The sequence below is a fragment of the Prionailurus bengalensis genome, chromosome E3 (genome assembly GCF_016509475.1).
Source record: "Prionailurus bengalensis isolate Pbe53 chromosome E3, Fcat_Pben_1.1_paternal_pri, whole genome shotgun sequence".
NCBI lineage: Eukaryota > Metazoa > Chordata > Mammalia > Carnivora > Felidae > Prionailurus > Prionailurus bengalensis.
Window position 1 is genome coordinate 29,854,760 of NC_057357.1, and position 12,893 is coordinate 29,867,652.

The window sequence follows — 12,893 nt, forward strand, 5'->3', positions numbered from 1 at the left end:
CAGTGTGGGGGGCTGGGGGGACCTTGGCTGGTAACATGGGAAGTGACAATGTTTTAACCCCTTGGAAGCATCATGTACTTACTGATCTGTTGAGGCAGCTGTCTTGGTCCCTCACCGTCACAGTTAATGACCATCTTGTTGCATTGAGGGAATCAGTGATCTTGCTTTTTTCCCTTTTGTGGCCATTGACACGGGGCCTATTTCATAATCAGGTATCGAAATGGACATTACGGTTTCCATCACATTTGCTCACCACCATTTTATTTCCAAAGCAAGGAGGAAAATATAATGCTGTTTTCCTCAAAACTTGATTTTAACCATGGGCTTTTGGGTTAAAAATTAAATGCCATCTTACTAAAAGAATACCTAATCCTAAAGACATTTTGTATGATCTATAAAAACACCTTGTAGTGTTTTGTTTTTTTTAAAACTTGGTTAAATTGAAGGATTATCTGGGTCTTTCAGGAATTTTGTTGGTGCATTTCCTGCAATCAAAGTGTGTGCGTTTTCACTGTCCACGGATGTCCACATCAACCTCCCCGGGGGGAACCAGGTACTTGATCCTATCTTCCCGTCAATGTTTCTTTAGAAGAATGAACATGGCTTTGGTGTAAATCTTGCCATGTTCAGGTTCGGCCAGTCCTGATTTCTGTCTTGTCTCCCACGTTCCTGGACTTGGGGGAGGATGGCCCACTTGGCCTGTGAGTTAGAGTTCACCTCGGTGAGGCTACTGGTTTCGTCTGCGGCCAGGTGCCGTGAGGTGTGTGTTTGAAGGTGGGGTCTCCTCCAAACTCCGTGACTGCACCCAGCTCTGCGGTGGCTCTCCCGACCCGTAGGGTGTGGCCCTCCCTCTGCACAGCAAGAACCACAGTACATCAAAATGTTTTTTATTTGAGACACAAAAAATGCAAAATTGCTGAGATATCAAACGTTTCCCGATCGGCTACAATACTGCCACTATGTACAAAAGATCTGACGATCAGTGTGCACACATATAAAAATACAGTATGCGTTGCCTATGTACAGGACATGTGCAAAATGTATGGCGTTCAGACATGATACGGAATTGATTTCAGGGGTGCAAACAGCAAATACAAAGGCATCATGGTTTTTCTTTTAAAAAACAACATAAAGGCAGTACATGAATGGACCCCCCGATTGCCGTAATTTTTTTATTAGGCTAGTGCTTTAGTAAGCGGGGCTCTGTAGATGGGTATCTTTCTCCTTGTTTTCATAAAGTGAGATGCTAAGACATGATGTGACAATGAAAATAAGAAGAGAAACACCTATCACGCTGTGTTTCTACTGCAAGCAAGAAAAAAAGGAAACTAACCTGTACTTAGGAAGAAACTCTGTATTACTACTAAATATGCATTCTTCTGAAACCAACAAAACAAATCTATACTATTTTACATGAAAACAACAGAGAAATATCTACAACTTTGTGAAAACTATAACCTTAAATGGATAATACCTTTTTGGGACTGATTCTTGAGAGCTCGTTAGTCTCAAATTTTAAATAAAAAGTGCCTCCTTTTGGCAAATACTTGGCAATGCCTTTGGTTCCTTTAAAGCGAGTTTGCATTACTACTGGTTACTTGAGGTTAAGTACTTTTGGTAGATACTAAACCCTTCCCTAAATGCTCCCTCTTCCTACCAAGTTAGCAAGTCTCCTTACAGCATCATGTAGAGAGGTAACTGTTACAAGTCTCGGTGATTCTGTGAACTGGGTTAAAGCTTTGTCTTAGTAGTTGGCACAAAGCTCTGTTCAACACAACAGCTGTGCTGATAATCGCCAGTGGCCTGTTTTGATTCCAGACAGCACCTTTGGTCTGAGACCGCCATCCTCGTGTCACAGAATTGTGACCTTTCTGGCTGGTAACTAGCAGAGCAGTGTGTAGTGGGGGGGCGGGGGGGGGGTGATGAGCACTCTGTAAACGTGCAGCTTTATGAAGCGTGGGCTTCGAATCAGCTCTGCAGGCAGGTTGGCCAGGGGGAGTGGGGAAGACACAGACCCCTCTTGGGTGTCATGCGGGCAGTCACTTCACACATGAGAAAGGCAGCCCAGACGGACGGTGAGCGAGCGAGGGTGGGGACCAGGACAGAGAATTACTGCTTCTGGTGATTTTCCAGTTTTGACTGAAACCACTCAGAGGATGGGCTGATGCGCAGGTAGGATGCTCTCCCAATCCGCATCTCTGCACTTGTAAGCTGTGCTCCCTGATAAACCTGACCTTCCACTTAATGTTCTTTGACGGTGTGGGCTGCGTGACCTCCAGGGTGGTGGACAGTTTGTGTGGTAGCCCTCTCTGGCGCCAGGAGCCAGCCTGCACACGTTGGCAGGGCCGGATGGTGGAAAATGGAGGGTTACTTGTGGATCTGGATAAATGGCCTGTGTTGCTCTGTTGGTAGACACTGGACAGCTGTTCTCCCCGAACTTCTCTAACAAGTCCCTGGTGGTGCCCCAGCCTCCCCCTGCCCCACCGCAGGCAGGAGCCCGATGAGGCCAGGCGGGCCCACTGCCTTCGCCGCTTCTCTGTGGCCCAGTGTGTTGGCAGACTAGAGGGACTGTCCCATCACTTGCGGGGACGGCTGCTTGGCCAGCTCCTGTGGCTGCTTTCCGCCTAGGAATTCTGAAAGGGCTCTGAAGAGAGCCGTGTGGCCTGGAATGATTGGGGTTGAAAGGGCAGAGGAAGCCTGAGTCAACTTTGGTGACAGGATGGGCAACACGCCGCCGATATGCTGACTGCACAGTTCCGTGGCGCTATCTTATTACCATGACTTTGCTTTCAGGAGGCGGCAGCTGGGAGGCAACACCAGGCTACCTTCGCCCCTGTTCCGAAACCGCACCTCCTCCAGCCTCAGTTACGTGGGTCACAGAACCGTGCAGTTTAGAAAGGGAACTGAAATGAGATCTCTCTAGCGCTATAAAAATAGTCCTATGAAACACAAAGCATCCGAGCAAGAAATCCCACGAATTGAGACCGTGTCTTTGTCTAAATAGGTGGCAAACACTGTACAGTAGATTGCACGATTCAGGAGAATGCTAGAACGTGAACCACCAACGACCCGCCTGCAGCGGCTCCCTAGACGCGCTTTGCGGAGATGGACAAGGTGCCCACGTGCCCCTGGGCTTCCAAAGGCTGGAGACGCTTCGGTGTCATTTTCTGTTCGTCTGGCCGCCCAGTGACGTGACCAAGAAAGAACTGCGTACACTCCAAAGGCAAGCTTGGTTCTGTCGTGTTTCAGGAACATTTAGGGAAGGAAGCGTGGATGTGAGGAAACGCGTACGTCCCGGAGCTGGCTATTTCCTTGGCCAATTGCAGTCTGCAAGACGACGCATGACGCACGACGCATGACGCACGACGTCTACGCTACAGGCGTTCACGCCGAACGTCCGCCGCCACCCTGCCCTGGGCTTCGATGGCCGTGAGACCTCCCCTCGGACAGTAACAGTAGTCCTCTGGACTGCACAGCCTTCCCGTCGCGCTTCGCATCGCGTCCACAGACTCAGGTCAGGGGCCTCGTTTCCATGTCCTCTTTGGTCTCGTCACACGCTGCCCACGCTCCGTGTCCTCCCTCTAACCTACAACGTGGGGCGGGGACCCCGGGCGGCCGCCCCCACGGCACGGACGCCGGGCTCGCCTCCCTGGCCGGGCCCGAAGGAATGGTGCGAGCGGGAGGCCGGCGGAGCCCCGAACGGGAGCCTCCTCGCCTTCCCTTCCGAGGAAGCCCTGCACGTGACGGCGAGAACGCACGTGTGAAGCGGGCACCTTCGCGGTGCGTGGCGGGCAGAGAGCAGGCTGGGGAGACGGCCTTCTCCGCGCCACCGCGGCTGTATTTCGGAGAGCGGCCTTCCTGGGGTGTGTTTCAAACCCTGTTTGACGAGAGCGAAGAGGACTGCTGAGGGCTGGGACACCCCGTGTGCGCGCGGCTCAGGGTGACGGAAGCGGGGGGGGGGGGGGGGCGGGCGGCGGGGGCCGGGGCACAAGGTGGCGCCGCGGCACGAGGCGGCGCCACCGTCCCCTGCAGTCCCACGATGCCGGGTGCCAACCTCGTAAGCCTCGTTTCAATCTGAGCGAAGCCCCAAGCCTCGACCTCCCCTGAGAGGAGGAAGGGCCTGCCCGAGCGAACGGGCCCTGCGTCCCCAGAGGGCGGCTGGCGCCCTCGCCCTTGCTCACGGGTACATCCTGCTTCGAAGTTTCTAGATTGCATGCGCCGGCCTGCCAGTTCCTCGCCATCTCAACTACTCACTGAGACCACACTGAGCATAACCGCTTCTGCCTGGAACCACTCAGAAGTGCTTTCAACTCGGGAAGCGCCACCTCACAGAGGGCTGCAGTGTGCGGGGCGACCGGATACGGGAAAAACAAACTTTCCTTGCATGTAGTAAGATCGAGAAACCAAAATAAAAATCTGAAAGGAGGTCGGCTCTGCGGCAGAACGCAAACCCGGCAGTGGCTCCCCAGTTCTTTCCAGACAGTGGGTCAGGCTGGCTCTTCCCACGTCACTGTGGGGATATCACCACCTCACGACCCAGAGAGATCAACCTGACCCTCGGGTTCACACAAAGCGAGGCGTAGAGCATGACAATGGTATTTAACAAACACCTTCACGCTTTTTGGTAGATTGCAGGGTTTTTCTTCAGTTATTTACATTTTATCGTATACTTAAATGACTAGCTTGACCTAACTTTGGAAGTCCTGTGATCGTTGGCATTTTAGAAAACTCTTCAGAAACTACTCAACAAACGTGACAACTTCTATGTAAAAAAAACTAAAACCTCCAGTTTTTCAATCTTCGGCCTGATAATATAGCGAGAACTCGGGTATGACATCCAGTTACAAGCCTATAAAATGACAGGCAGGGAAAAGCGACAGGAGAGGCGGCCAGAGCTGGGGCCTGGCGGCCAGCCTGGTGAGAGTGTAACTTGGAGCCGCTGCAGGAATGTCCCGGCTGAGGACAGCCTTCTCCCCTGCCCTCTCTTTGCAACTCACCAGCTCAGGAGGACCGTTCACACTGGGGCCTCCTGGGTTCTTTGAGATGGGTCTGGTTACCTGAAATCAGTCAGCTTTTCTTTAAATACAGAAATACACATGGCTCAAGTACTCTAGAAATATTCGAGTTATTAAAACAAGTAGAACCGCTGGCTACCCACTCCCTTACCCCAGTGTAGGCTGTACATACCACATGTGAGAGTGTACATACAAGTGTCTAATATACACATGAAAATCAATCTGATCAACCCTGAGGGTTGCTAATAGAATTTTCAGTGTTATCATTCATTATATGTGGACTTTGTACAGTGGTTTATGACCGTTTTTGTTTTTGTTTTTTGGTTTTGTTTTTTTTTTTGTTTTTTTTTACATTGTCTGGTGATGGTGAAAGATCATCCATTTGAATTGAAATTTGGGAATCTAAAGTAAGATTCCCCAAACCACAAAATAAACTACAACACACAAAAAATTATGTTGGTTTCTGAATGGAACCGAAAATCTTCAGCTGGAAGCTGTCCCGGAACTGGCTGGCGCTCTCTCTCCACTGCCTGTGCTGCCTGACCAGGCTCAGGCCATTTCTAGGAAACACCACGTGCAGTGACCTCTCACCTCCCTCAACTGGCATCCTCTTGTGAGTGGAGCCGTCTGCCTTCTATTTGGGGTCTTTAAAGCGACCACAGAGGTTTAAATGTAGTTGACGGAGAACCCTCATGTAGTTATCCTGCACACGTCACTCTCTGTCATGTCTTTATCTAAAGGTACTCTGCATTCTTTACTGAAGTCTGGAAAAACGAATGAGTCTTCTCTGACCAGCGATTTTTTCAGAAGGCCCCGTGCTATGTTAAATTGTAGAAATTCACCGCCGGATGCAATGACATGTTTTCACACTTGGTTTCCAGGCTGTGACCATCTAGCCGCCCTTTCTATGACAACGTATTTTAATTGCAACAACGCCGCTATGGATCTGTCTCTAAAAACTGCCCTCTTCAGAACGATCTTCATCTTCTTAGACGTCAGGAACTCGGACGAGAAATCTGTGATGTTAGTCCCATGGCAACGGCAGGTCTTGTGGATCTAGAAAGTCAGTGGAGAACATGCTGGGAGCAGTGGCGCTGAGGGGAGTGAGTCCCGACGTGTTGGGCATGGTAATGTCCAGCCACTCCATGTTGTCTAAGTTTGAGTCAGAGAGGTCAAGTGACAGACAGGGGGTACTTGCAGCAAACTGGGCTTCAGAAGTCTCCATGGGTGAGTGTGAATGGTCCAGCACACTTGAGTGACTCAGCAAGTCATTTTGGAGGTCCTCAATCAGAGAGAAGGGCTCTCTGTCTTCACTGCTGCTTTGCAGGGGAACAATTTCGTTGGCCGAAGGTAAAGTTCCATCCAAGAAAGCTTCTAGCTGGTTCTCTAAGCTGGCAGATAAACTGCTCAGGGGTTCTAAGGAGACGGGTGGTGCCATTTGGACTTGGGGCGGGGGCCGGGACACCACCGTGTTGACTGGCATTGTGGTGATGCTGGCTGTCACTGGTCTCATTTTGGAAATGGGAGAAGGCTCTTCTTTTATAGGGAGGGAAATCTCTGTGTAAAATAATTGAAGTGATTAGTAAGTAAGGACGTGATACTATTTAAACATTTTTATGAATTAGGACAGTTCTTTTGCTATTTTGTGAGGACTTCTACACAGTCCGTCTTAGGGGTAGGAAGAGAATGCTATTGGTCAGATAGAGTCCTTGATCGTCTGTAGGATGATGGCTCTTTTTAGCTGAATAAACATTTTCAGGTTATAACATTCTGATATGCTTTCTAGTCTTGTTACTTAAGAGCAGTAAGCATGACAAGCAGTGATATGGCACCAGGGAGGAGCTGATGGTTACATTTAATTGATAATTTGATCTTTGGGTCCTGGTTCCCAGGTACTTCAGGCTTCAGACAGGGTTCATGTCTTGTCCGATACCATGGATCTGCCGTCACAGCAGCAACCACCCTTAAAGTGAACCTTAATGTCACAACTGTGTTCCCAGTTTGTGCAGCCATGAAGTACATTCTTAATATCCTGAAAGCTCTAACTATATTCTTTTTCCTACTGTCATTATAGTTGAACTATATACGTTCTGTATAAAGTTCGAAAGAGATGCGATGCCCACCATCTTTTATTTCTGAATTATAGCTAACACACGGCTCCTTGGACCCTCTTCTTTAAGATGGGTCACCTTACTTTTCTGCCTTTTTTGTCTTGTTTTCTGAATTTATACAAAATCTTGAAGATGTGGCAAATGTCTTAATAAGCACTAAATATGTGTTCCTCCTTGCTGGATCAAGTAGAAAATTACCACCATTTGCATTAGATTGCAGTGTTGCTATAGATACATTTACTTGAATAAAGTATCTTTTCTTACTTTCTTAGGGTATCTGATTGGTTTCGTTCGTATGCAGACACGCCAGGAAGGGTGGATTTAGTAACAGCTGTCAGAGCTCAAAGGCCGGGATGCTTAATAAGGGAAAGAACCCACAGGCTGACTCCTGCTTGGGGACTGTCAACCGTGTGTGCTGACTGTGCAACTCTAGGACGGTCTGTGGTTTCTCACTTCCTGTAGTCGTCCCTAGAATTGTTCTGAAAGCTGACAGTGCGATCTCAGTAACCAGGCTCATAATCAACTATTTAAATCTCTGTTCTCATGATTACTGGCCGTGGTTTACAACAGGATAAAATAACATACTCACTGGATTCTTTGCCATTAAAAAAAAAAAAAATCATGCGTTGTAGGAAATAACTCATTTGATGACTTTGTCACATCTTAATTTCCAAATTTAGGCTGTAAAAATTATTCTTTCTAATCATATAAAAAAATCTTTATTTTCACCAGATTTGGCAAAAAAAAAAAAAAAAACCCATTAAAAATATCCTGAAATCATGGCCATGAAATGTCTATTTCTTTTATCTCCATGGTGTAGATATACAATGAGTTTAAATTACTTTGTGATGCCAGTATAGTTCTTAGGAAAAGAAAAAAATCTATTTGCACAAGTAGAACTATAGTCAAACATCAAGAATTTCCTGTGTCTTCAAAAGCAAATAGTTATGCTATTTAGGGATATAAGCTGCTATGAATGGGGAAATTTTGATCCCTGTTTAAAAAAGTGATTAAAACTCCTTTCACCAAGGTAATTTAAGAATACTTTATTCCCAAACAGTATTTGTTGAATTTTTAAAATACTCTTATTTATATTTGTTTTGAAAGATAGGTTTGCGGAGGTTGAGATACCCTTGATTTCTTTTGTGTGTGGTTAATATCCCTTGTCTCTTTTTAAAAAAAAATTTTTTTTAAGTTTATTTTGAGAGAGACCGAGACAGCATGAGTGGGGGAGGGGGAGAGAGAGATGCCAAGCAGGCTCGGAGCTGTCAGCGCAGAGCCTGATGCAGGGCTCAGACTCACAAACTGTGAGATCACAACCTGAGCCGAAGCCAAGAGTTGGAAGCTTAACCAACTGGGTCACCCCCCCTTATCTCCTTTTAAGATGATACGCTATAAAGTCTAAGATTTTCAATTATATGTAGAAAGTGCTTCAAAATTGCCTTTGAATTCTAATAAAGTCACTACAGTCTGAGCTAGGTAACCCGTGGTGGTTACAGAATTCATGTGTGAAGTAAGTAGAGCACTTTTATCCCATCACAGTGACATACATAGGGAACATGTTTTAAAGTTTTTCAGTGTGGAATTTAAATTCGGCTCTCTTTTGCTATTTTTGAGATGGTCTGTTATTTTCAAAAGGCAGAGATCTATGGATAAAACTAACATTACGTTATTGTTTTAAGCTGAAACAATGGTTTTTCCTCCATTTTATAAGTTTTAGTGTCCTAATTTAACAGATTTAAAACAGTAAATATAGTTGGAATTAGAAAAATATGTTTCTCGCTACTCAAAGATATGCCATGAGCTCTAAAGGAAAATATTCAAAACCTTGTCATAAAAGGTGACTCTGGTGGGTTCTGATGTGACTTGTAACCTACCTCCACTCTTGATAAGTATATCAAAGAGGTCGTCCATCTGCTGACTGTGTGCACTGGAAATCTACAACAAAGAATATAAATTAGCTTTCTTTCATGCGGACCCAGAAGCATTAACAGTTGGGAGCATTAAGGGACCCCTTTCCCCCATTCAGGCTTTCTCTCTCAAAAATATAGATTAAAAAAAATAAATAAACAGCTTCTGCACAGCTAAGGAAACAATCAACAAAACTAAAAGGCAATAGACAGAATGGGAAAAGATATTTGCAAATTACATACTGGACAAAGGGTTATTATCAAAAATCTATAAAGAACCTACCAACTCAACACCCGAAAATCCAGTGAAGAAATGGGCAGAAGACATGAATAGACACTTTTCCAAAGTAGATGTCCACATGGCCAAGAGACACATGAAAGGATGCTCAACATCACTCATCATCAGGAAAATACAAATCAAAACCACATTGAGATGCCATTCCACACCAGTGAGAGTGGCTAACAGTAACAACTCAGGAAACAACGGATGTTGGGGAGGATGCGGAAAAAGGGGAACCCTCTCGCACTATTGGTGGAAATGCAAACTGGTGTACCCACTGTGGAAAACAGTGTGGAAGTTCCTCAACAAATTAAAAATAGCATTACTCTGTGACCCAGCAATATCACCACTAGGAATTTATCCAAAGGATACAGGAGTGCTGACTCACAGGGGCACATGTACCCCAATGTTGAAAGGTGTACTATCAACAATAGCTCAGTTATGGAAAAAATGCAGATGTCCATCAGCTGATGAATGGATCAAGAAGATGTGGTATATATTTACAATGGAATGCCGCTTGGCGTTCAAAAAGAATGAACTCTTGCCATTTGCAACAACATGGATGGAACTTGAGGGGGTACTATGCTAAGTGCAGTAAGTTAGAGAAAGAAAAATACCCTATGTTTTCACTCCTAGGTGGAATTTGAGAAACTTAATAGAAGACCATAGGGGAAGGGAAGGAAAAATAAGAAAAACAGACAGGGTGGCAAACCATAAGAGACTCTTAAATACAGAGAAGAAACTGAGGGTTGATGGGGATGGGGAGTTGGGGAGGGTGGGGAAAATGGGTGATGGGCATTGAGGAGGGCACTTGTTGGGATGAGCACTGGGTGTTGTATGTAAGTGATGAATCATGGGACTCTACTCCTGAGGCCAACCTACACTGTAACATACACGGTTACCCTGTAAGTTAGCTAAAGTGATAATAAATTATTAAAAAAAAAAAGTATGCCTCTTCACACCAAGAAACAGACTCTGAACTATAGAAAACAAAACTGATAGTTACCAGAAGAGAGGTGGGTGGATGATGGATTAAATAGGTGATGGGGATGAAGGAGGGCACTTGTGATGAGCACAGGGTAATGTACGAAGTGCTGAATTACTATACTGTACACCTGAAACTATATTTCACTGTATGTTAACTGGAACTTATTTTTTTTCTTTTTTTTTTTTTTTAATGTTTATTTATTTTCGAGAAAGACAGACAGAGTGTGAGCAGGGGAGGGGCACAGAGAGAGACACAGAATCCAAAGCAGGCTCCAGGCTCCGAGCTGTCAGCAACAGAGCCTGACATGGGGCTTGAACTCACGGATCGCGAGATCATGACCTGAACCAAAGTTAGACGTGTAACCGACTGAGCCACCCAGGCGCCCCTTATTTTTTTTTTTTTTTTAATGTTGATTTGTTTCTGAGAGAGAGACATGGAGACAGAGTCTGAAGCAGGCTCTGCAGTGACAGGATGTGGGGCTCAAACTCATGAACTGTGAGATCATGACCTGAGCAGAAGTCAGTGATTTAACCAACTGAGCCACCACCGAGGTGCCCCGCTAACTGGAATTTAAACAAAAACTAAGAAATTTTAGTTACTATCTTATTTTTATCAACCAAAAAAAAAAAGTATGCCTCTCACTGATGTATACGTTAGTTACGCATTGCTGTATTACACATTCTTCCAAGTTTACTGGCTTCAGATGCTATAGAGTTGTTATCTCCCATTTTCTGTGGGTCAGGAATTTAGGAATAGTTGAGGTGGGCAGTTCTGGTGAGGGCACCTCCATGGGTGTGAGGTCAACATGGTGGCCAGGCTACAGCCATCTTCCAGCTTGGCTGGAGAGTACTACTGTAAAGATGGTTCACTATATGACTAGCAGGTTGGTGCTGGTTGTTGACGGGGGGGGGGGGGGGGGGGTGCTCAGTTTCCCATCGCACGGGCCTCTCCAGAGTGCTGGAGGACTGTCCACATGACAGCTGGCTTTCCCCAGAGCCAGCATCCAAAAGAGAGCAGGCAAGGCAGGAGGAGGATGCCTTTTATGAACTAGTATCAGAAGTCAAACACCATGGCTTCAACCACTTGTATTAGAAGTGAGTCACTTAGGGAGAAATGTCAAAAAAAAAAAAAACAACCCCAGAAATCTCTTGAAACCACTGCAGAGCGTTTGGTTAGGTTGGGTCTGTTTTTTAGTCATTCTGATAATTTCTGCATTTTAATTGTCTTGTTTACTCCATTTCTGTGTCTTGCATAATCAGTGATAGGATTAAGTGTGGGTTTACCATTTTTGTTTTGATTTGCCCTGTTTTTCTTGGTGGTGGTGGTGTTCCTCCTTTCTTGTGTTTTAAAAATACATATTGATTTATTTTTGGAATTCTCACTAAATGTTTCTATTTTGTAATAGCTGTACTTCTTTAGTTGTATGGGCATGCAATATACAGCCTTCATGTTTTGTAGGTTACTTAATGTTGTAGCATTGTACACAAGATATAAAACCCTGGTCAACATCTAGATCCACTTCGACCATCCGTTATTGATATTTTTAAGTGTTAAATCTATATATTTTATAAACCCCTTTACAATGTTATTTTTTATAGTGCAGGTTTTCTGATGATGAATTTTTTTTTTTAATTTTTTTTTTCAACGTTTATTTATTTTTGGGACAGAGAGAGACAGAGCATGAACGGGGGAGGGGAGAGAGAGAGGGAGACACAGAATCGGAAACAGGCTCCAGGCTCTGAGCCATCAGCCCAGAGCCTGACGCGGGGCTCGAACTCGCAGACCGCGAGATCGTGACCTGGCTGAAGTCGGACGCTTAACCGACTACGCCACCCAGGCACCCCGATGATGAGTTCTTAATTTTTATCTGAAAATATCTTCAGTTCACTTTTATTCTTAAAGAGTATTTCTACTTGATACAGAATTCTAGTTTGACAGTCCCTCTCTCCTTCCTGTTCCCCACTAAGAACTTTTCTTGGGTATTTTCTTACTTCAGCAGTTTCTGATGAAAACTCGATCATAAAACAAATAGTTGTTACCCTGTGTGCATTGTACTGCTTTTTTTTGGCACTTTCAAGATTTGCTCTTTAACTCTGGCTTTCAGTAATTTGACTATGATATGATGAGGCCTTCTATTTGCCCTGCTTGATGTTCAGTTAGCATCTGAAAGTTACAAACTTGTCTTTCATCATATTTGTGAAAAACTGGATTCTTTTTTTTAAAAAAATTTTTTTATGTTTATTTATTTTTGAGAGGGAGAGAGAGTGTGAGCGGGGGAGGGGCAGAGACAGGAAGACACAGAATCTGAAGCAGGCTCCAGGCTCCGAGCTATCAGCACAGAGCCTGACGCGGGGCTTAAACCCATGAACCATGAGATCATGACCTGAGCCGAAGTTGGATGCTCACGGACTGAACCACCCAGGTGCCCCTATATATTTATTTTGAGAGAGAGACTGGGGGAGAGACAGAGAATTGCAAACAGGCTCCACACTGTTAGTGCAGAGCCCAACTCAGGGCTCAAACTCAGGAACCTTGAGATCATGACCTGAACCAAAGACACTTAAGTGACTGAGCCACCCAGGTGCCCCT

The 12,893-nt window shown here is 45.3% G+C and overlaps 1 protein-coding gene across 7 annotated transcripts in view; it reads right to left on the reverse strand.

The window, feature by feature from the left end:
- Positions 1-871: 871 nt before the first annotated feature.
- Positions 872-12,893, reverse strand: part of MRTFB (myocardin related transcription factor B) — a 128,968-nt gene continuing 116,946 nt past the window's right edge. For all 7 annotated transcript variants that reach the window (XM_043560501.1, XM_043560497.1, XM_043560500.1 and 4 more), the window contains exons 14-15: positions 9,004-9,064; positions 872-6,572 (exon numbers count right to left, since the gene is read on the reverse strand). In XM_043560501.1, the coding sequence (XP_043416436.1) occupies positions 6,040-6,572; positions 9,004-9,064 (594 nt within the window). In that variant the 3' untranslated portion in view covers positions 872-6,039. The remainder of the gene's footprint in view (positions 6,573-9,003; positions 9,065-12,893) is intronic.